Raw genomic sequence first — 25,065 nt, forward strand, 5'->3', positions numbered from 1 at the left:
TAAACTGTGCCTGCTGAACACTGACGATAGGGACTTGTTCACGATCTGTGCTTGTATGTAAAGTTAGTGCTGTGTTCAGTAAAAGCATTTTCCACATGATTGAATTTGTTAACAAACTGTTTTGTCCAGTTTTGCATGTTTTACATGTTTAATGCATTATTACATGTTTTGCTCATTAGTTACAACATAAACTAAGAAGCAGCTGCAGTGGAGAGGGGGGGGGGTTACACAAAGTTAGTGTCAGGCTGTACCTCAGGGGCTGGACAGTTCTTCATGTGTGGCTGTACATCAGGACCAGGTCACCTGCTAACCAGCAGCTTTGTGTTTGGATGTCCTTGAGCAAGATGCTAACCAATTATAAATGTGAGTGAACAAAACGTGCCTGCGTGGATTAAGGTGTCTGCTTACATCGCCACAGCTAGTTACAGAAACGGGCTGCCTGTCATAGAGCAGGGTCTTTATCTTATACATGAAGCAGCACGTTGACATCAGGATGCTCTAACATGCTGCCATATAAAGCGCACTGAAAGCAAACCTGTGGCACCATTAATGTTGCGGCTGCTGTCACCAGTACGCATTTGCATGCATGTTGTAGTGACTGAGCTCAGGAACAGTGCGTATATATGATGAGCGACCTGAGGCACAGCTGTAGCTTTTGTCCCGTTTGCGTCCTCGTGCCTGTTGTTTAAAGTGTGTTATCAGGTATCTACACATAAAGGGGGTGTGACGTCAATAGCGGGTCCAGTCAGAAAGACCTCATCATCTCCTCCCATCTCTCGCCTCTCCAGCTCGTCCTTACACATCTAAGGTAAGATTTCAGCGCTCACTTTCTCTTTACTAACTTATCATCAGTTTTAAAAGCTGATGTTTATTTGTTGCTGACCCATCATTGCCGCGCGTCTCTTTCCAGGAGTACTTACCTTTTCGATTGCATTGCGCTTTCGGGGACTTGCGCCATGGGGGGATTAGACGCACTCCGGCAGTTTAATTTGCTCCAATGGCTCCGAGAGGAGAGACAATCGAGGAAACTGATTCTCTTCATTGTTTTTGTCGCTCTGCTTCTGGACAACATGCTGCTGACGGTAGTCGGTAGGTGCTTTTCTCACCTTCTCTGCAAAGTTTCCTGCTCCGCTCTCTTTGTGCAACAGGTAGGTTTGTCTGTCCGACGCCTCAAACAGGCGCTTCTTCTGCACTTCATTTTAATATCCACCTAAATCTGCCTCATCCAATTAAATGACGGCGTTTGAACGGTAGAGCTGATAGCACATGTTCAACTTCACAGTTTGGTTTGACATGTACTGACTGCTCTCCGTGAGAAAAACATACAGAAAGATCGGGTTTAATGTCAGCTGCCAAAGCAGTTATTACTGTAGGAGGAAACATCTCTGTGCTTCTGATGTTCGACCTGCTCTTCCTAAAACAACAGATTTAGACCCCTCAGGTCTGTTTTACAAACAAATAAAAACATGTATGAAATGATCGATTTATAATGACTTTCTGTGTAACGTGGCAGAATGTTGCTGATAGTTTGGCTGCATTAAAGGTTAATTATAACATATTCATCACACATCTCTGCTGCGCTCAGACCTACAGTTTCCATAAGTGCAGGAAAAATGGATAAAAGCCTCCATGAGCACATTTTCATGTTTTATGAGTTTAATATCAAAGCTCGATTTTTGGTCTGTCATTTTAATTTAATTTAATCTTTATTTAAGCAGGAAGTCCCGTAGATTAACATCTCTTTAGCACGGCTGACCTGGCTAATGCCATACAGCATCACAATCAAATAACACCATGCAGACAAAGATGCAACAGGTCAGAGTCGAAACTATTTAGATACGAGGTCCAGTTTATGAAGAACAGTCACCAAAGCAAAATACAGATAAGAATATGTGTAAAAACAATAAATGGTGTAAATGGACACACCCAGTTTACTCCAAGACAAAGTATATTTTTAAGAGGACGAGAAAGATGAACAATGCAACAATAAATGCTGATGATTGGTGGAGCCAATAAAGCAGAGACTGATGGCCAGAATGTGCAGCGTCAGAGCTGCGACCCACAGTAAGATGTAGAGGGACAGAGCAGAGCCACAGGAGAGACACAAAGTTAATGACATTTAAGAGCAGCATTAATGCACGGTGAGTGAGAGAGAGCAGAAAGAAGGTGACACCGGGCCAGCCTGTGCACAGCATGCAGCATGTTGTTGATCCTGATTAATTCATGTGTAAATATGTATCTGAGTATGACAGCTCTTTGTTTGTATGCTTTTAATGGCTAATTTGCATCTGCCAATCTGCTCTAGTTGCAGTTCAAACATAGACTGTATACAAAAGATGGATGGGTTAGCTTGCACCACTGTGAATACACGAGCTGGCTGGCAGCTTCTCAATCACAGTAATAGAATAATCTGCTTTATCATTCTTTTCAAATCATTCGGAGACCATCTTCTCTAGCCAGAGTCTCTGTGCAACCACAGGATTTGCCCCTTGTTAGAAAGCAGGGTTGTTGCTTTGTTTCGTTTGGAAATGTAAAAATGGTGACATGTATTCATATTTGGAGCATTTTTGTAAAAAAATAAACTCGAGGGTGTCAGCCGAAGCACTGACCGTTTGTACCGTTCCTACAGAAATCACTCGTAACTTCTTCTCTGCTGTCAGCAGTGACGTCTGGATTAGCATCAGTCAGCCTTTCAGATTTCAGTATATCGGTTCTCTCTCCTCTTTATCAGTTCCCATCATTCCCAGCTACCTGTACACTCTGGATGAGTCGACAGACGTGCTTAAGAACAACACGGCGCCGAAGCAGGATTCTCCAGCATCCTTCCAAAGCATCGTGTCCTTATACGATAACACTGTTAGGTTGTCTGGGTTCAACGCCACAGCTCGGACTACTGACCTGCTCCCTCTGACCCCTACTGCTGCACAGCTCCCACCAGACTCGACCGACTGCCCCCGCTCCACCAACAAGCTGATTAATGAAAATGTCAAAGTAGGGATGCTGTTTGCTTCCAAGGCCACCGTGCAGCTGATCACCAACCCGTTTGTAGGGCCAATCACAAACAGGTAGGTCTTTGTTTCTTTGTAGTCATTGAGCTGATCACCTTAGATTGAGGAGGCATTACGCCTCTTGTCACTTTTGTAGAAACATGCCAAATATTCATTCAAAAAATACTCAAAGTTCTTGCATCTCTTGCACAGTTACATTAGATCCGACATGTTTGTCATCTTAAAGTACAATCTATGTGTATATCTTTCATTTAAATGACAAACAATACTCAGGGAAACAGCATGACGATGCATTTAAATGCATGTGTATCAGAATCACATCAGCTTACTGAGGTAATACTGTGAAGATTCAAGAAAAGATCGAAAGCAACGGAAAGAGTAACAGAACATAGAGATTGTACAACATGTTGCAAAAAACATTTTTAAAAAAGACAGAAAATAACCAAAGGAAACGTCTTGATGCTCAATCATGCAGGTAAGTAAATCTCCAAAGGTTGACTCTGTTCATCTGGACGCAGCGTTTTGTGGGAGAAACGTTTCATCACATCCAGGTGGCGTCTTCAGTCTCAGCTGACTGCAGGTTTCAACCTTATAAACAGCACATTTGCATAATGACTGAAACCAGCCCAGTGAAAGGAAATGATGAGTGAAGACAGACTGACAAAGGACAGGACGACAGGACGACAGTGGGACTGGCTTCCTGTCAGACTGTAGAGGCTTCCTGCTTGCCTGAGGCAACATTTTGGTTCAAATTTGTGTCAAGAGAGGACAATGTAGAATTCCACTTATGGTCTTATCTAAACCGAGAGAAGGAACAGACTCCCATTTTAAGTTCTTAGTAGGAAAACATGGTGAACGCGTGAGGTCGATGTGTCTTTGCTGGTGCAGCGTCAGCTACAGCTGTCCGACTAAATAGAGCAGAATTCCTGATTATACGTTTCTGCACGTGTGTGTCTGATTGTTCATACATGGGTAGCTCCACAGTGAATCAGTCACTTCCCTGGAATACTTGAATATTCAGAGCCCTGCATCAAAAATACGGTTTTTAAAATATAAAATAAAAAATATCTATACATATCTCTCTATATATATAATATAAATAAATATATATAATATATATATAAATATATATTTTATATATTATATATATATATTAGATCTATATAATATATATATAGATATATATAATATAAATAAATAATAATAATATAAATATATATATATATTTATATTATTATTATTTATTTATATTATATATATATATATATATATATATATATATAAAGTATATATATATAAAGTATATATATATATATTGTGGGAGAAAGATATTAATGTAAAGTGCAGTCAGTGCCATGGTTGAGGATTTCCAGCTCCCACGTTTGCAGATGTTATACATGATGAAGTGTCAGAAGCAAAGATGATCTAACATTATCAGTGCATTATTAGCTGCTTGGTGAAACATGAGGTGACTGTGCCTGAAACTCAAGCTCAGCTTACACCTGTTAGTAAACAGTCTGTTGTACTAACTGGTGTTTTACTAGCTCCCTTGAGGAAAAGCTGCAGAATTCATTTATGATTTCAGATAAGATAAATCCGTTCGTGTAGCCTCTACAGAGTGAAGTCCTAGTTTTACTTTATTTTTGGTCCTGGTTTTCAGCCTTCAGCCAGATTTCTGTTGCATGGTTACAGAGTAACTGATGGGGTTAGATTAGCTGTTGTTACTATTTCATTAAAATTAGACGAGGTTTCATAAATGTCCATGGCTCAAGCATCCATCGGCTGTCGACGTGAGAGTCCACCGCGGGGTGTGACTACACTGAACCTGAATAAAACTGGAATAAAACACATGACCTGAGACATGAAAAACCTGAAAACCACGTTTGAACGGTCCTGAATGATTTGAAATCCTGCTGATGGTGAGAGAACATTTTCCAAACGGTGAATTAGACGTTGAGGGCGGAGGGAAAAGCGTAACTCCACCTGAAAGGCAACATTTAGTGTCTCATACAGACACCCACATGTGCTGTAATTGAAGCAAAGAATATGGTCCTATTACGGCTTCTTAGTCACCTTCTCTGCTGACGGAGGACAATACAAGGCCAGTCAAGCATGTCAGGTATCTAAGCTATGATTTTGTTTTGATGCGCATGGCAGCTTTCAGCCTTTTAATCTTCCTCCACTGTTTTGGTTAACAGGCTAACATTTAAAAGAGAACGCCACAAAAGTACCTTATGGTTTGTCAAATCCTTTGTTATCTATCAAGTTTATTAATGATATTACATTATTGTGCTACGTGCTGTTTGGACCACACTCTCACTCATTCAATAACGATCCATCAAACCAATGCTGTCTTTCTTTATTCTTATGAATTTCTGCAGCTGTGACTGAATCATCTTCCACTGATATTATTATAAATCTTTTCTAAGCTAAAGATAAAGACTCATGTTGGACATTTCTAATGTCTGCCTTCTATCCTCTGTGGCCCTTCAGGATAGGATACCAGCTCCCCATATTTGTTGGCTTCTGTATAATGTTCATCTCTACTATCAGTAAGTTCCAGCAAACAAATGTTCACGATGAGAAGCAGCAGTTTTGCATCATGTCTGATGGTTCTTTGTTTGTGTTGTTGTGAAGTGTTTGCCTTCTCATCGAGCTACGCTCTGCTGTTTGTGGCCAGATCGCTTCAAGGCGTGGGCTCGTCCTGCTCATCTGTGGCGGGTATGATCTCCTCATCGATCTTTAAATATTCATTGTTCTGTACATGTGGATGCATTAACATTCATTCATTGTGTAGAGCCAATCTATTTATGATCATCGTCCCATTATGGATTTATAGGAAACTGTCTGTTTGAAGGCCTGAAGCATTTCTGCAACATCTCCCTGTTTGGGTGTGAGAACAGATCATCATTGACTTGATAATAAACTAGATTAAACTGGAAGATGACATAAAACAAATGATGAAGTTATAATCTGATGTGCGCTCAGCGCTCCAGCAGATCTGTGCCCAACAACTCTATTGTGAGTCCTGCAGTTTCACTGAGCAGCTGCTCTTACAGAGCAACAGTACAATGACCTGTGTGTTGCGTGTCGCACACATTGGCCTGCAGCGCTCCTGCTGAAACAAACACGTTCTGATCTTTTTCTGCCTGTTCTGAATTTCCATCGCCTGATCCATACAACTGTGTGTTTTTCAGGGATGGGAATGCTCGCCAGTGTGTACACGGATGATGAGGAGAGAGGTCATGCCATTGGCATTGCCTTGGGAGGTTTGGCATTAGGAGTGTTGGGTATGTGTGTGTAGCTTTTCAGTTACTCTGTACAGACGACCAAATCTGAAATATTCACTGGATCTTTACATAAAACTCCAAATAAATGACAGCGCAATAAAAACACATATAAAGTCTAAACATTATGTGCTGCAGCTTCTACTGATGCATAAATAATTGATGACAAGCTGTCATTTCTACACAGGAAATAAAGAAATAAGCAGACACAGCCTGAGCTTTGTGGATTTGTCCATTACTCACCATTCAGCCTTCTCTTCACAGTTGGACCCCCCTTTGGCAGTGTGATGTATGAGTTTGTTGGGAAAACAGCTCCTTTCCTTATTTTGGCATTCCTGGCTCTGTTTGATGGAGGTACAGTTGTGTTGCTTCTTTGTATCCAAACTGAGTCGTGCCTGCTGATCTCTGATGGAGATTTACATCAATCCACTGTCTTCACAGCTCTGCAGCTTTTTATTCTTCAGCCCACCAAGGTGACACCAGAGGTGAGTGTCCCTACTTTGATAACTCGTTTCCTGTAAATGATCTGCCTTCATTAAGATGACCTTTACAGCTGCAGAACATGCTAAAGACTATTTCAGTAAATACTGAGTGTGAGAACAGCTGTGAGACACACAACATAACACCTGCTCCACCCTGTGGACATGCATGTTCAGACTGTGTGCGTACACACAGGGCCAATCAGAATACATTATTTTAATTATATTTATGAAACCTTCTTTTACTGTGAAAAATGTCCAGGAGCCTCATGTCCACTTCCACCTTTAGCCACGAATGGATGGTAACGATCTCTTATGTCATCATATGTCTATAAAATTAGTTAATTATTATTAAAGTTTTTCCTGATGACAAAAAAGAAAACACAAAAGAAATGCAGTTTTCCTCACTGCAGAGGTCGAGAAAGGGAAACATCTGGATCAATCCTGGAATCACAAAGAAAGGAAAAAACTTGTATGCATCCATACAGGGATCATAAAGGGATTCATACAGGGATTTATACAGGGATCATACAGGGATCATACAGGGATCATACAGGAATCATACAGGGATCATACAGGGATTCATACAGGGATTTATACAGGAATCATACAGGGATCATACTTCGATCATACAAGGATCATACAGGGGATCATACAGGGATCATACAGGGATCATACAGGGATTCATACAGGGATTCATACAGGAATCATACAGGGATCATACAGGAATCATACAGGGATTTATACAGGGATCATACAGGGATCATACAGGAATCATACAGGGATCATACAGGGATCATAAAGGGATTCATACGGGGATCATACAGGGATCATACAGGGATTCATACAGGGATCATACAGGGATTCATAAAGGGATTTATACAGGAATCATACAGGGATCATACCGGGATCATACTTCGATCATACAAGGATCATACAGGGGATCATACAGGGATCATACAGGGATCATACAGGGATTCATACAGGGATTCATACAGGAATCATACAGGGGATCATACAGGAATCATACAGAGATTTATACAGGGATCATACAGGGATCATACAGGAATCATACAGGGATCATACAGGGATTCATACAGGGATCATAAAGGGATTCATACGGGGATCATACAGGGATTTATACAGGGATCATACAGGAATCATACCAGGATCATACAGGGGATCATACTTCGATCATACAGGGATTCTTACAGGGATCATACAGGGATCATACAGGGGATCATACAGGGATTCTTACAGGGATCAATAAGGGATCATACAGGGGATCATACTTCGATCATACAGGGATCATACAGGGATCATACAGGGATTCATACAGGAATCATACAGGGATTTATACAGGGATCATACAGGAATCATACCAGGATCATACAGGGGATCATACTTCGATCATACAGGGATCATACAGGGATCATACAGGGATTCATACAGGAATCATACAGAAATCATACAGGGATCATACAGGGATCATACAGGAATCATACCAGGATCATACTTCGATCATACAAGGATCATACAGGGGATCATACTTCGATCATACAGGGATTCTTATAGGGATCATACAGGGATCATAAAGGGGATCATACAGGGATTCTTACAGGGATCAATAAGGGATCATACAGGGGATCATACTTCGATCATACAGGGATCATACAGGGATTCATACAGGAATCATACAGAAATCATACAGGGATCATACAGGAATCATACAGGGATCATACAAGGATCATACAGGGATTTATACAGGGATCATACTTCGATCATACAGGGATCATACAGGAATCATACAGGGATCATACAGGAATCATACAGGGATCATACAGGGATCATACAGAAATCATACAGGGATCATACAGGAATCATACAGGGATCATACAAGGATCATACAGGGATTCTTACAGGGATCAATAAGGGATCATACAGGGGATCATACTTCGATCATACAGGGATTCATACAGTGGATTATACCAGGATCATACAGGGATCAATAAGGGATCATACAGGGGATCATACTTCGATCATACAAGATCATACAGGGGATCATACAGTGGATCAATAAGGGATCATACAGGGGATTATACTGGGATCATACAGGGATCATACTGGGATCATACAGGGATTCATACAGTGGATTATACCAGGATCATACAGGGATCAATAAGGGATCATACAGGGGATCATACTTCGATCATACAGGGATCATACAGGGATTCATACAGGGATCATACAGGGGATCATACAGTGGATTATACTGGGATCATACAGGGATCATACTGGGATCATACAGGGATTCATATAGTGGATTATACCAGGATCATACAGGGATCAATAAGGGATCATACAGGGGATCATACTTCGATCATACAAGATCATACAGGGGATCATACAGTGGATCAATAAGGGATCATACAGGGGATCATACTTCGATCATACAGGGATCATACAGTGGATTATACTGGGATCATACAGGGATTCATACAGTGGATTATACTGGGATCATACAGGGATCATACTGGGATCATACAAGGATTCATACAGTGGATTATACCAGGATCATACAGGGATCATACTGGGATAATACAGGGATCATACTGGGATCATACAGGGATTCTTACAGGGATCAATAAGGGATCATACAGGGGATCATACTTCGATCATACAGGGGATCATACAGTGGATTATACTGGGATCATACAGGGATCATACAGGGATCATACAGGGATTCATACAGGGATCATACAGGGATTCATACAGGGATCATACAGGGATTCATACAGGGATCATACTGGGATCATACAGGGATTCATACAGTGGATTATACCAGGATCATACAGGGATCAATAAGGGATCATACAGGGGATCATACTTCGATCATACAGTGGATCATACAGGGGATCATACAGTGGATTATACTGGGATCATACAGGGATCATACTGGGATCGTACAGGGATCATACAGTGGATTATACTGGGATCATACAGGGATCATACTGGGATAATACAGGGATCATACTGGGATCATACAGGGATTCTTACAGGGATCAATAAGGGATCATACAGGGGATCATACTTCGATCATACAGGGGATCATACAGTGGATTATACTGGGATCATACAGGGATCATACTGGGATCATACAGGGATCATACAGGGATCATACAGGGATTCATACAGGGATCATACAGGGATTCATACAGGGATCATACAGGGATTCATACAGGGATCATACTGGGATCATACAGGGATTCATACAGTGGATTATACCAGGATCATACAGTGGATCAATAAGGGATCATACTTCGATCATACAGGGATCATACAGGGATCATACAGTGGATTATACTGGGATCATACAGGGATCATACTGGGATCATACAGGGATCATACAGGGATTCATACAGGGATCATACAGGGATTCATACAGGGATCATACTGGGATCATACAGGGATTCATAAAGTGGATTATACCAGGATCATACAGGGATCAATAAGGGATCATACAGGGGATCATACTTCGATCATACAGGGATCATACAGGGATTCATACAGGGATCATACTGGGATCATACAGGGATTCATACAGTGGATTATACCAGGATCATACAGTGGATCAATAAGGGATCATACTTCGATCATACAGGGATCATACAGGGATCATACAGTGGATTATACTGGGATCATACAGGGATCATACTGGGATCGTACAGGGATCATACAGGGATTCATACAGGGATCATACAGGGATTCATACAGGGATCATACTGGGATCATACAGGGATTCATAAAGTGGATTATACCAGGATCATACAGGGATCAATAAGGGATCATACAGGGGATCATACTTCGATCATACAGGGATCATACAGGGATCATACAGTGGATTATACTGGGATCATACAGGGATCATACTGGGATCGTACAGGGATCATACAGTGGATTATACTGGGATCATACAGGGATCATACTGGGATCATACAGGGATTCTTACAGGGATCAATAAGGGATCATACAGGGGATCATACTTCGATCATACAGGGGATCATACAGTGGATTATACAGGGATCATAAAGGGGATCACACAGGGATCATACAGGGATCATACAGGGATCATACAGGGATCATACTGGGATCATACAGCACGTTATGCTGGGAAATGTGGGGATCAAACAGGAATGTGACGTTTTTCACTTCATTTGAGGATTCTCAGCTTCTTCTGCAACATTACAGAAAAATCTTATTTTTCAATGTTCTATCATCCTGTAATATTTAATGCTGTGATGAAATCACAAGTATTGGTTTTATTTTGACTCCAAGATTGTTCACACAGAGTTTGTAGTTGTGGAGTTTAAGAGGTTAAACACTCATCGTGCATCATCACTGAACAACGACTCCTTCAGGAAACAAAGAGAGAACGGTACTTTGGTTCCTTTCAGGATGACACATGTTCTAAAATATTAATGAAGATAGCAACCAACTAGACAACTAGTACTGGAAGCAAAGCAGTGGAATCTTCTTGAGTTCATTAGTGAATTCTTTTCCTAACCTTAGCTGCTCCTAAAATGTTCAGGGACATCTTTAGACATGTCACTAAGGCTCCACGGAGGCAACCAGCGAGGCAGAATAACCCCACTGGTTCCACTGGGCCCAAGTAGTAATTTATGGACTGCTTATTCAGACTGAAGCCAGCTACTTAGGCTCACTACATTTATTAGTTTTATATTATTCACCTTATTTTTAAGTGTTTGTCATGATTGCAGCATGATGCATGATTGCAGTATTGTCTGTCTGATTACAGACGTTTTAGGCACAGTGGTTGGTAACGTTTGTCCTAACTGTTGCACTGCATAACTGAAGTCACTATTACGTACATTACAAAGCACCTAGAGATGAGTGTTGGTGGGATTTGGAGCTATATCAATATAATTAAGTTAAACTGTGTAAACTTGTATAACAAAGAATCAGGATTGTGTCTACAAGCTTTCTGCCTACACTCTGTGGTTATGCTCTCCTCCTCACAGAGCCAGAAGGGAACCCCACTGCTGACACTGATGAAGGATCCATATATAATAATAGCAGCAGGTAAGGGAGTGGTAGTGCACAGTACACAAACATCATGTCAGTGAGATATTGTGTTTTTTGATGGCTCTGGGAAGAGAACAGAAGGAAACAGCAGCCAAACAGAGAGCCAGCAATTGCTTTGTTGGTCACACAGAAAAGAATATGGCTCCAAATTGTGTTGTGAGGTGAGTGCTCCACAATCAATCCACCAAAATAAACACTGTGACCTTATTGCAAATGCAGCTGCTCATAGTAAACAGCTGTGCCACTTCCTCTGGCTTTTATGGGTCCGCTCAAGAATGTCCCTGTCGAGATGTAGTAATGTTTGTGGTACAAAGGGTACATGCGTACATTTATACAGTTCGGGCATCCAGGGCGGTCAGAATCCACCACGGTCCCTGACATGGATTATCTTTGCTACCACTCATCCTCAGGCAGCATTAGAGCTCGGCATAGTGCTCTTTATGACGATAACTGTCTCGATAGTCAGAGAGTCTGCTACAACAGTCATAATAAAATCACAGATGGGTTGATTATAGCTGCAGTTATTTCTTTAACAAATTTTCCAGGTACATGTAGAAGCAGAAGAAGATATACACAGGAAATATATTTGCCTTGATTTATTAATTTACCTTAAAAAGCACAAGTTACACAAACACAAACATACTCAGGTCACAGCTTCTGTGGGAAGACTGAATATGACAAATGATTATTGTCATCGTTTGAGCGATACTGTCATTCTGGTGGACTTTTCCTCAGATATGATCTTTGCCAAAGGAAAGCCACTCTGAGGTTGGCCTGCACCGCTCTCCTTTTACACACTGTTGTGGGTGATTCATAACACAGGTCTGCAACCACAAAGCTGCATGGGGTTAATCACTGTTTCTTATTTTCCATCTGGTTCAGTTTTCTTGCAAAACTCATGTTTTTAGTGTAGTTAAGTGAACAATTTCCCTTCTTAACCTGAAATCTGATACCTGTACTTGAGTCAAAAACCCATATCCCATAAAGATTTCGTACATTAATGTAATATTCCTACGAGCGACTCGAGAGAAATACAAATAGGAAATGAGGGGGAGGGTGCGGTGGGTTTGATGGTGTGAGACGATCAAATCCAACCAGGTTTATTTTGTTCACAGCCAAAGGTAAGAAATCACAACAAGGATGCTCATTGTACTAAAATATTGATTTTCATTGCTGTTGTGCTTTTTTTAATGTAAACTCTTCATGTTTTGCAAAAAAGTAACTTCATGATGGAGGGAGATCATTTTTGGATTCAGGACCCAAAAAACATCAAATTGACCAAAAATCCCCCACGCACTCGTTTTGTTTTTGCAGACCTGTGTCATGGAGCACACTCAGCCTGGTCCATCTGCTGGGACATGTTGTCAGTCACTGTAAGGCCTTTGTTTGCTCCTTGTGTCTGTGAAATGTCAGCTTTTCCCTGCATGTCAATTATGTGGCAACATGGGAAGAAAGAAAGCGGGCTTCGCTCGTACGCTCATCCGTGTGTCGACGTCGGAGCTGGTGGAAAAACGTCCCGTTAAAAACAGACGATAATTGACACCGCACTTATCTTCAATCTTCATCCCCAGGTGCCATTTGTTTTGGAAATATGGCTATTGGCATGATGGAGCCAACTGTGCCAATCTGGATGATGGAGACCATGTGTGCCAGGAAATGGCAGCTAGGTATTTACACAGCTCTGCACACAAAGACACACGTTGTTACAGCACCTTTATAAAAGGCACTGCTGAGCATCCCTAACAGCACACATGCACCACTGAGCTTGGAAAGGTTTGTGTTGCAGGTGAAGTTTATGATTATAATCCAAACTGCTTCTGTTGTTGTCGAGCACAACATCCTCGCCCAAGTAAATTAACACGTCCATGATCATGTCTATTAGGTCTGTCGTATTATAATTACACAAACAGAATGATCATTTTTGTGTAACAGCACAGTCAACCACTGTTAGAGTCCTTACAGCTCGTATACAATGATTATAATTATATTTTCATACAAATATCATGGAGGCAGTCAGACAGAGAAAAGAGACAGAAGTGTCCTTGCACTGCTGTGTGAATACCACTCATCTGTTTCACAGTAAATATCTGCACTAGGGGTGCAACGATACACAAAATTCACGGTTCAGTTCGATACTTTGGTGTCACGGTTCGATATTTTTTCGATACAAAAAAATGTTCATGGCTTTTTAATTTGTCATTTATTAAAATTATAAATATATATTTTAACTCAAAAGCACAGTTTTTAAATTTAATGTTGCTGAAACAACAAAGTAATAAAAAAATTAATCTATCTGATGGAGAAATCACTCATCTTTGGAAAAGAGAGTTTATTACAGAGAAATGTCTCTTTCCAAAATAAAAGCTATACTATACGCTTCTTCTGGGCTATATTCTCAGCAGCATATTAAACATATCAGGTGCCCATAAGGAGAATCATGTGCTAACGGCTGTCTAAATGACTCGGCTAAAGTTTGTAGCATGCGTGCTTGTTGTTTTTGTCTGCTTCCACTTGTCTTTGCACGAGGATGATGTCAGAGTAAATGTGCAGTCATATTCGTTGTGTTCCCACTAGTGCTGTCAGCGTTAATCTGAAATGACGTTAACGTCACAACACGGCAAATCTCTGTTAACGAGCTACCGCGGATCGCCCCGTGCGTGGGGCTGGACGTCAACACGTTAACGAGCTAACTGCGCTAACGCACTAGTTCCCACCCATGTAATTGAGCATTGCGGCACATCCAACATACTGTTTTACTTTAGTCCATGACGCGCTTACCTTCAGGGTCATACGTCACATGAAGACCAAAATAGTTCCAAACGCCAGATCTGAATGAGGGTGGGGGAGGTTCAATCTGCCATGTTGCAACGAGCTTAGCTTCTGTCTGCTAGCTTGCGCTGCGCTCAGTGAATCTGTGTTCGACTATTCCGCCTAGGCTGCACTGTCGAGCGCAGATCCACTGAGCGCTCAACACAGACAGCACCGTCAGAAGTTGATAAAATAAACTAAAAATGTTGTATTGTTCATACATATGTGTACCAAACCGAAAGCACTGTATCGAACGGTTCAATATCGATACGAGTATTGTTGCACCCCTAATCTGCACACACTTTCACACTGCATGCATGTATGGTCACCTGCTTCCTGTTTCAGAAGAGCCGTTCTTCTACAGATCTCCTCCGGCTAAAAGGGAGTTCTTCCTTCCAGCTGTCGCCAAGGGCTTTCTTATAGAGGGCTGTCTCTATATCACAGGGTCCTTACCTGTAGCTTTAAAAGCTTCCTGAGGCGAATGTTGTTGTGATTTGGGCACTACATCACTAAACTTTAATTTCATTTATATACTACATTTATATACAGTGATGTCGTGTAAAAGTGCCACTTCGCCATCATGCCAGATAGTTTCCATACCAAGACTTCCTGTAGTCTGTGCTGTTATTAGCTTCTTCCTGCAGCCAGCTTTATATAAAGTCTAGGTCAGATAAAAAGGATGAGGGGGAACAGGATATTAGGGTGTCAGATGCTGGCAGGTGGAAAGCACAGGTCTTCATTACGGACAATAGAAGATGCACAGCAGCTCAGTGATGAGGCATTGATAGAGATCTGCTTATCTCTGGGAATCCTGGCTACACCTTCAGCCTCTCATGTCTCTGTGTGTCTGTTTCTGGCACAGGCGTTGCTTTCTTACCAGCATCCATCTCCTACCTTATTGGAACCAACATCTTTGGCACGTTTGCACACAAAATGGGGAGGTAGGAAGGGAAATTACTTTTATCTCCTTCTCTCTCTCTCTCCTGGTGGCTTTGTCATATCTGTTTCCGCTCCTCTAAATGAGTTTTCAGCGTTTTGAGTGTTTCTGAGACTGGCTTTATTGAAGCCCTGACGATACAGGGAATCTATCTGTCTGTGACCCGAGTGCTATATTCTTTTAAGGCTGTCGCTAATGCCAGTCACCAGAACTGTTTTCAGTACTACCATAACCCAAGAACATCACCTGTTTACTAACTTCACCACTACAGAGACTGCCAGACAAGTCATGTTTATGTTTGTTTTTAAAACATAAAAATCTTACGTGTTACATACTTTTTTAGTCTTTCTTTACTTGGCATCCAACACATTTAATCGTTCTTGAGTTTTTTGACTTAATCATCAGGTATTTGTTGAAAACAAATACATGGTATAGCATAAGGGGCGTACACATTGAGAAATTAGAGAACTGTTCCCAACAAGACTACAGCTCATGTCTTGAATTCTTGGGGTTAGCTTGTGATGCAACACTAAAAGAGGTTTAAACAGTCTTTTTCACAATATGTAACATGTATTATATGTCAGAGGTGACTAGTCAAAGCACAATCAAAGAAAACTGAACACATCTTGCAATTTTATTGTTAAAACAGCTATGTCTTCATAGGAGCTACGAGGTCCACCTCTGGGTATCTGCATATGTGCCAAAAACGTTCTTATTGTCTCCCTGTTCACAAGAACACTTTGCACTGGTTGTTATGCACCACTTTTCTACTCAACCTGAACACTCGATACACTTTTTCACCCATTCACACAAGCACATATGTGCTTTCAAACATTGTCACACATTTATACTACAATGGATGCGTCACATAGCAACTCTCCCCCAACACTTGGCATGCAGACCTGCTCCACCTCCTGAGCTACAGCCCCCCCCCCCCCCCCCCCCCCCCCCCTCGCTGTCTTCAACAGAAGACTGCTCAAAAACTAACAAAACAATATCTGCCCAAGGGATCGCCTGTCTTCTTCCCCCAAACATGATTTCTTTGAATGTTTCCAACCCAGCTGTGTAATCCTTAGAGCTGGTTTGATGACACGACTGTCATTCATGAGGCTGTTATTCACAACTTTTAGATTATGTGGAAGTGAAAATATTGATTTTTACTGGAGGTTTGTAGATCTTACTCTGGACACAGTCTGAATATTTCACACTACATAGTTACAAGTGTGGTGCTTAAACAGGACAGTGTTGCCTTCAGCAGCATCGCAATGAGTTTTGTGAACATTTACAACATGTTGATCCTCTGACGACACAATTTAATGTTACGCATTAGCCCGAATAAACATAAACAGCTCCACAATGTAATGTAAGTCCATGGAGAAGCTTTGCCACTGTTGGGTAGCTAGTCAGAATTGGCATCATCAAACTGACCATATTTTTCTTCAACAAAACACAAGAAATGCTTTAAATAAAAGTTATAGAACTGTCATGGCTGCTGGGGCACAATCTGAACAGGGAGGAAGCTAGAAACAAGTAAAAAGAAACTAAAAGACCTGAGATATGGAACACAACACATGGAAACCTGGAATATGGGGAATGTCATGGATAACGCAGGCAGGGTGCAGCGTGCAGGCAGGGTGCAGCGTGCAGGCAGGGTGCAGCGTGCAGGCAGGGTGCAGCGTGCAGGCAGGGTGCAGCGTGCAGGCAGGGTGCAGCGTGCAGGCAGGACAGGAAACATAACATAGGACACAGACTGTCAAAGTAAAACAGGAAACATAACATAGGACACGGACTGTCAAAGTAAAACAGGAAACATAATATAGGACACGGACTGTCAAAGTAAAACAGGAAACATAACATAGGACACGGACTGTCAAAGTAAAACAGGAAACATAACATAGGACACGGACTGTCAAAGTAAAACAGGAAACATAACATAGGAAACATAACATAGGACACGGACTGTCAAAGTAAAACAGGAAACATAACATAGGAAACATAACATAGGACACGGACTGTCAAAGTAAAACAGGAAACATAACATAGGAAACATAACATAGGACACGGACTGTCAAAGTAAAACAGGAAACATAACAGAGGACACGGACTATCAAAGTAAAACAGGAAACATAACATAGGACACAGACTGTCAAAGTAAAACAGGAAACATAACATAGGACACGGACTGTCAAAGTAAAACAGGAAACATAACATAGGACACAGACTGTCAAAGTAAAACAGGAAACATAACATAGGAAACATAACATAGGACACGGACTGTCAAAGTAAAACAGGAAACATAACATAGGACACGGACTGTCAAAGTAAAACAGGAAACATAACATAGGAAACATAACATAGGACACGGACTGTCAAAGTAAAACAGGAAACATAACATAGGAAACATAACATAGGACACGGACTGTCAAAGTAAAACAGGAAACATAACATAGGAAACATAACATAGGACACGGACTGTCAAAGTAAAACAGGAAACATAACATAGGACACAGACTGTCAAAGTAAAACAGGAAACATAACATAGGACACGGACTGTCAAAGTAAAACAGGAAACATAACATAGGACACGGACTGTCAAAGTAAAACAGGAAACATAACATAGGACACGGACTGTCAAAGTAAAACAGGAAACATAACATAGGACACGGACTGTCAAAGTAAAACAGGAAACATAACATAGGACACGGACTGTCAAAGTAAAACAGGAAACATAACATAGGACACGGACTGTCAAAGTAAAACAGGAAACATAACATAGGAAACATAACATAGGACACGGACTGTCAAAGTAAAACAGGAAACATAACATAGGACATGGACTGTCAAAGTAAAACAGGAAACATAACATAGGAAACATAACATAGGACACGGACTATCAAAGTAAAACAGGAAACATAACATAGGACATGGACTGTCAAAGTAAAACAGGAAACATAACATAGGAAACATAACATAGGACACGGACTATCAAAGTAAAACAGGAAACATAACATAGGACACGGACTGTCAAAGTAAAACAGGAAACATAACAGAGATGCAGCCTTGACAGGGCAGACAGAGCAAACATGGAAGACAGAGGCAGAAACAGGAAGACTAAGAACCGTAAATAACACTGACACCAGTGACTAGAGACTCTAAGACGAAACATAAATAAACCTGAAATGTTCTTTAAAGAAAGACCCACGACCCATCTTGCCTTTTGGTTGAGGCAATGAGGTTCTCATCTAAGACTTTCCAGTCCATGGCTCAGTTTTGGTTTCATCTGACCACGGCGCTTTCTCCCAAGCCTCCTCTGAACATCTTTTAGATGTCCACTGGCAAATTCAAGACAGGCTTGAACATGTGTGTTCTTGCAGGCACTGCAGGGTTTTTATCTAACTACCTTCAGCTCTTTAACAGCTTCCTTCAGTCTAGTTTGGGGATGTTCCACCACCTTCTCATCATCAGTTGCAGAGCTGTTGTTGACTGCTCAGATCTACATGTAGAACGACCTTTTTCAGTGGGAAAAACATTTCATCACTCGTTCAAGTGACCTCTTCAGTCTCAGCTGACAGCAGCTTACCCAAACCTATAAACAGTACATTTGCATAATGACTGAAACCATCACTGAGTAACAATGGGCTGTGATTATTAGTATGTAAAATGTCACGACCATTGATGCCATGAGAGTGTTGGGGGATAGCTGCAATCACACTATTGTAAGATGGTGAAAGATGTACCCAAACAAACAGTGTGCCTTCATTTTTGAAAAAATCCACAACAGTGTCACCAGCAAAGCCTTCACTCAGCTGATTGGTTCTTGCCATAATATGAACTCTAACAGTTGTCAAATAGAGCTGTCAGCTGTGCACCAACCTGACTTCTGTACAACACAACTGATGGTGCCAACCCCATTAAGAAGGCAAGAAACTCACCAAATGAACCCTGACAGGCTCACCTGTGAGGTGAAACCATGTCAGCTGACTACATCATGAAGCTCACTGGGAGAAGGCCGAGGGTTTGCAGGTGGCTACTTTCAGAAATGTTTAGAGATATTTACCATTATGACGTTCATAATTCCATATATCTTACTTAATGAATATTTGATGTCTTCAGTTTGGATCTACAATGTAGAAAGTGGTAAAATAAAGACCAACCATTAACCACGTCCAAACATCTGACTGGTAGTGTACACCATATCACTGTGGCCCCAAGGATCGAGTCCTCCAGGAAAAACAAAGTTCTCTGATTTCCTTGCATGGAAGACTGAGCATGCATCGATATTGCTTAGAGCAGCGGTCCCCAACCCCCGGACCGGTCCGAGGCCCGGGGTCGCGAGAGTTGAGGCTCAGGTGTGAAATGTAGTTTTCAGGGTTTTTATTGGTTTTCAGCGTTATTTTGTTATCATTTTTATCGTTTACTCTGTTTTCCTGGGTCTTTTCACGTGTGTTATCAATAAATCTTCTTTTTTCGGTACTGGTACTAGTTTCATTTTGTTGCATTTATCCGCGACACCTTAAAGGCCGGTCCATGAAAATATTGTCGGGCATAAACCGGTCCGTGGCTCAAAAAAGGTTGGGTACCGCTGGCTTAGAGGTTGCAATGATTATTCTTTGACATTGTTTGATACTGTTTGGTTTGTGCTTACATGAGTCTGTTTAAGAAAGAGGAAGTACAGATGAGGTTCTGTTTAGCCTGGAAAATACATTTTATATTCTCATGAAAGGAAATCTTCCTCAGTGTGGTAGTACGGAGCAAAACTGACTACTTCTTGTCTCCCTTACAGATGGCTTTGTGCTCTTATTGGAATGGTTGTGGTTGGGATCAGTGTAATATGTGTAAGTATGTGACAGTCAGCTGCATCACTAGAATAACTTCACCTATGGGAAATGTTTCGAGCCCTGCTGAGTAAAAAGTTTGAAATGGACCTGAAACATTGTTCTTTAAATGTAAACAACATGCATCATGTAAGCCAGCTAGGATAAATGTAACTTTATATCCATTAAATGTTCGCTGCAACATGTAGTGCCTTACGTGTGTGTTAAACCAGATAATGATTTTTTATATTTAGAAAAGCTAAAAACTGCTGGAGCAGGAGTCACAGCTGTGTGCCTGATAAACAACAGATTTCCTGTTTCACACAAATCCAGTTCTGCTGATGGGAGTCTGACTTCTCAATGGTTTCCATGATCAAATCTAAAAGCAACTGTCTTTTTTCACTGTTGTTAAATTGCTGATTATTATATATTTTATATTATTCATTAAAATGATCATTTGTTTGTTCCAGGTTCCCTTTGCTAGAGACATCTATGGTCTGATTCTTCCTAACTTTGGTGTTGGTTTTGCCATTGGTAAGATTACTACGTGTACTGATTCCAGCTATGAACGTGTGCAGACTTTGATCATGTAAGAGCATCATGATTGTGTTACAGGCATGGTGGATTCCTCCATGATGCCTATCATGGGCTACTTGGTGGACCTGCGGCACGTGTCTGTTTATGGAAGTGTGTATGCGATTGCTGATGTAGCTTTCTGCTTGGGATTTGCAATAGGTAAGCAAGCACGCCATAAAACATCCATATGTTTTACCCTCGGGCTAAAATAGCAGTATCAGTTCCTGGAAACCTTTTGTCATCTTGCTTGTGTAATGGTGGAGAACTAATCCTTGGCTACAGACACACAGAGGGGAAATGATTTACAGTTGCAGTCATCACCATGGCATTCATGCATACATCGTGGACATGAATGCCATAGCTATTTCATTTTTATGATTTCTTTGAGCTGTTCACATTTAAGTGTGGAAGCATATTCCAAAAAACGTACTCACCCACCCAATCAACTCATTGTTTTGAGGAGTGGCATTCACTTCCATGGACACAGGTGTTCTACAAACATTTGTGATAGGATGGGTCATTCTCAGGAACTCAGTAATTCAAGCATGGTACCATGATCCACCTGTGCAACAGCTCCACTCATGAAATTTCCTCACTACTAAATATGCTGCACGACTGTTAGTCGTATTATAACAAAGTGGAAGGTCTAAGGAGCTTGGAAAGAAAAGCGTCTGGACTTCTTTAAGTTACTTGAAGACGTTTCACCTTCATCCGAGAAGCTTCTTCAGTTCTAAGGTCAAATGGTGGAGAGTCCCAGATATAAACCTAGTGGGAGTTTCCCCCCACAGAGGGACAAAGGACCCCCTGATGATCCTCTAATCACATGAGCCGAGGTGTGAAACTGGGTGTGGGTCACAATCAGCCAGAGTTTCAGGTGAGCTGTGAAACCTGCCCCCACCTTATCATGTGATTTCCTGAGGTCAGATGGCCCAGGATGTGAGTGGGCGTTAAGGCGTCTGTCTGCCACACCCACTTTCACACCTTGGCTCATGTGATTAGAGGATCATCAGGGGGTCCTTTGTCCCTCTGTGGGGGGAAACTCCCACTAGGTTTAAATCTGGGACTCTCCACCATTTGACCTTAGAACTGAAGAAGCGGCGGAAATGAGCTTCCTCCGAAGGGTGGCTGGCCTCTCCCTTAGAGATAGGGTGAGAAGTTCGGCCATCCGGGAGGGGCTCAGAGTAGAGCCGCTGCTGCTCCACATCGAAAGGAGCCAGCTGAGGTGGTTTGGGCATCTGATAAGGATGCCCCCTGGGCGCCTCCTGGGTGAGGTGTTCCAGGCATGTCCCACCGGGAGGAGGCCCCGGGGCAGACCCAGGACACGCTGGAGAGATTATATCTCTCGGCTGGCCTGGGAACGCCTTGGTGTTCCCCCGGATGAGCTGGAGGAGGTGGCTGGGGAGAGGGAGGTCTGGGCCTCTTTGCTTAGGCTGCTGCCCCCGCGACCCGGCCCCGGATAAAGCGGATGAAGATGGATGGATGGATGGAACTGAAGAAGCTTCTCGGATGAAGGTGAAACGTCTTCAAGCAACTCAAAGAAGTCCAGACGCTTTTCTTTCCAAACTCCTTAGACTTTGATGACCTGGATGACTGCAGCCCGTTCTCACTCCCGAGGCGTAACATGCCGACGTTTTGTCACGTCCCGCGGCGTTCCTGATGAATGCAAAAGGAGACCTTCGGCGTTCTTATGGTACGCGGCAGGTTATGGCCGAAATCCAGTGCAATGACGCTCCCGCGGTAATAGACGTTCCAGCCCTGTATTCCAGCCCTAAACCTAACCTTATCCCTAGCCCTAACCATAACCTTTTTCCTGATCTTAACCAGGACTTTAATGATGTTAAATAGCGTGTTTCTAAGTGGTTTGAAGAAAAAGAGCGAACATGTGTAGATTGAGTCCATATGGTTCTCATATTTCCTCATTTTTCCGAGGTCGTCATTTAGGAACGTGGTGGGTAGCCGAAAACGTAATATGTTGACGATTTGTCACCTAGCGTAAAATGTGACGCTTTGGGAGTGAGAACGTGTTGATGACTGAGAACCTTCACAGACAGCAAAGTGGAAGCATTTGGAGACGAAAGCAACTCAGACACAAAGTGGCAGGTCACATAAAATCTGACCGCTTAGCTGCTCTGCAAGGTGCTGAACTCCACCAAAGCAACAGACTAAACCAGTAAGTGGTCCGTTTTCTCCTGATGCAGGTCCATCTATTGGAGGTTCCATTGCTGAAAGTATTGGCTTCCCTTGGCTGATGACCATCATTGGAATAGTGGATATAATATTTGCTCCTCTCTGCATCTTTCTGAGGAACCCACCAGGACAAGAAGAGAAAATTGTAAGAGTCCAAATACACCTAAATACAGTCAGCCAGTCACAAAACAGCTGTGTGGTAGTCCAAGGGCAGAGCCAACGATTCGGGAGACAGGAAGGAATTCAAAAAGCAGTTTTAATGCTGTTACCTGAGAAAAATCAGATGAGAGAAGCACACAGCCATGAGGGAACACATGACAAAGCACGAGGACAAACTCAAGCAATAAATACAGAGAAATGCTGTGATTATGTTACACAACTTGAGTACAATATGTGAATTTCAGAAAGTTTTACAACAAGCACAGTCACTGTTGAAAGTTTTCAAAATCATGCATAGTTAAAACAACAACCAAGAGCAGCCCGATGTTTGATTGAAGCAACTCTGACGCACAGTCACTGAAACACTTTTCAACAACTGTCATTTCAGGCGATTTTAATGGACACAAACTGTTCAATGAAGACGAGATCGTACTCTACTCAGGAGGCATACTACCAGGGCGAAGACATGGATCCAGAATATGACGATTATGATTAACAGGACCCAGCCATGCAGGGTAACCCTTCAGAGGATCTATTTTGTTGTACAAAAAGAAGGAATAGAAGAAAATCACAGCAAATGAAACGAAACAGCCAAGTTATTTCCACGTGAATGTCCTGCATTCAATCGTCACTGTTCACTGTCTTCTTAGCAGTTGTACTGGAGCAAACCAAAGTTGTCCTTTATCTGTGGTCTCAAGCGCATTGTGTTGCACGTATTTTGTTTAGCCAACAGCCTTATTAATGGGAGCAAAACACCTTTTAGGTGCAGTTTGCTGAGCTGTCTTTATCCATGTACTGGACATTCAGTTTGAACATAACAGCCCTGGGTATTAGTGTCAGGTTTAGGTGTGTAACCATTAAAAATGGGGATTTGTGCGATAAGTCGAGTTTGTCAGAATCCAGGAGGATTTGTCGGACGATTTCTTTTGATATTTCCATGAAAGGCCTTCCCCGCACCGCTGCTGTAGATGAGCTGTGTCAGGAAGTTAACACACTTAGATGAGGAATGTCTTCTTAAACACATTATCAATACATGTTTGTCCAAGAACAGAGACTGTGTTGTTAGAATCTCTGAAACCTTCAATGATGGAAGTCAATTAGAATAAAGTCCAGATGACACCAGTGCTACCAGGATCTACCACAGCTTAGTCACACGCACACTTTAGCACAACAGCATCGGTGTTCCTGAAGATGCTTTATGTGAATCTTTCGTGCCCCAGCCTCCCGTCTTGGGGCTTAGCAATGGTCGGCTTACTAATAGAAATAAACATGTTACAAAAAAGTCTTTACAACTATTTTCCTCATTCACAACAAATGTAGGAGGTACTTTTTAAATAATGCACACATTATTGTGTGAATGCTTTGATGATAGGCGACCCAACACACTGTTTATGCTGCTGGTGAAGCATTTGTCCGCTATGACGCAAACCAACCTCCGGGTTCTGCACTACCTTCAAAGCCTATTAAACAGTTTATAGTAGGGATGCAACGATACCAATTTTTACAAACCGATACGATACCGATACTTGGATCTGAGTACTTGCTGTTACAGAGTACAAAAGCCGATACTTCTACCACACACACACACACACACACACACACACACAAATACAATTAATTGGAAGACAGGTTTTATTTTATTCTCTGCCGATAAAAAATAAAATCTTAATAAAAATGACCACAAAAAAATTTCAAGTGAAAAATAAG

At 41.8% G+C, this 25,065-nt stretch overlaps 1 protein-coding gene across 5 annotated transcripts; it reads left to right on the forward strand.

Annotated features, from left to right (window-relative positions):
• Positions 1-452: 452 nt before the first annotated feature.
• On the forward strand, positions 453-24,912 carry slc18a2 (solute carrier family 18 member 2). Of its 5 annotated transcripts, XM_085182472.1 has the most exons (16): positions 457-808; positions 911-1,089; positions 2,732-3,065; positions 5,502-5,560; positions 5,646-5,729; positions 6,206-6,298; positions 6,560-6,649; positions 6,737-6,780; positions 11,814-11,874; positions 13,449-13,544; positions 15,548-15,626; positions 20,406-20,457; positions 20,907-20,970; positions 21,052-21,171; positions 23,211-23,344; positions 23,747-24,912. In XM_085182472.1, exons 2-16 carry the CDS (start codon positions 957-959, stop codon positions 23,852-23,854), a joined length of 1,551 nt encoding a protein of 516 aa, XP_085038598.1. In that variant the 5' UTR covers positions 457-808; positions 911-956; the 3' UTR covers positions 23,855-24,912. The 5 variants fall into 5 exon arrangements, with proteins under 5 accessions (XP_085038595.1, XP_085038598.1, XP_085038596.1 ...); XM_085182469.1 differs by having other exon boundaries at positions 453-808; positions 23,211-23,861; XM_085182470.1 differs by lacking the exon at positions 457-808 and having other exon boundaries at positions 815-1,089; positions 23,211-23,861.
• Positions 24,913-25,065: the final 153 nt, after the last annotated feature.

This window comes from Neolamprologus multifasciatus, chromosome 13 (assembly GCF_963576455.1).
Source record: "Neolamprologus multifasciatus chromosome 13, fNeoMul1.2, whole genome shotgun sequence".
NCBI lineage: Eukaryota > Metazoa > Chordata > Actinopteri > Cichliformes > Cichlidae > Neolamprologus > Neolamprologus multifasciatus.

Coding starts and splice junctions, on each gene's coding strand:
- slc18a2 (XM_085182468.1), top strand. CDS start 2,545: ATGTATTCATATTTGGAGCATTTTTGTAAAAAAATAAACTCGAGGGTG. Junction 5,730..6,205: donor GTCCTGCTCATCTGTGGCGG/GTATGATCTCCT, acceptor TGTGTTTTTCAG/GGATGGGAATGCTCGCCAGT. Junction 6,299..6,559: donor TTTGGCATTAGGAGTGTTGG/GTATGTGTGTGT, acceptor TTCTCTTCACAG/TTGGACCCCCCTTTGGCAGT.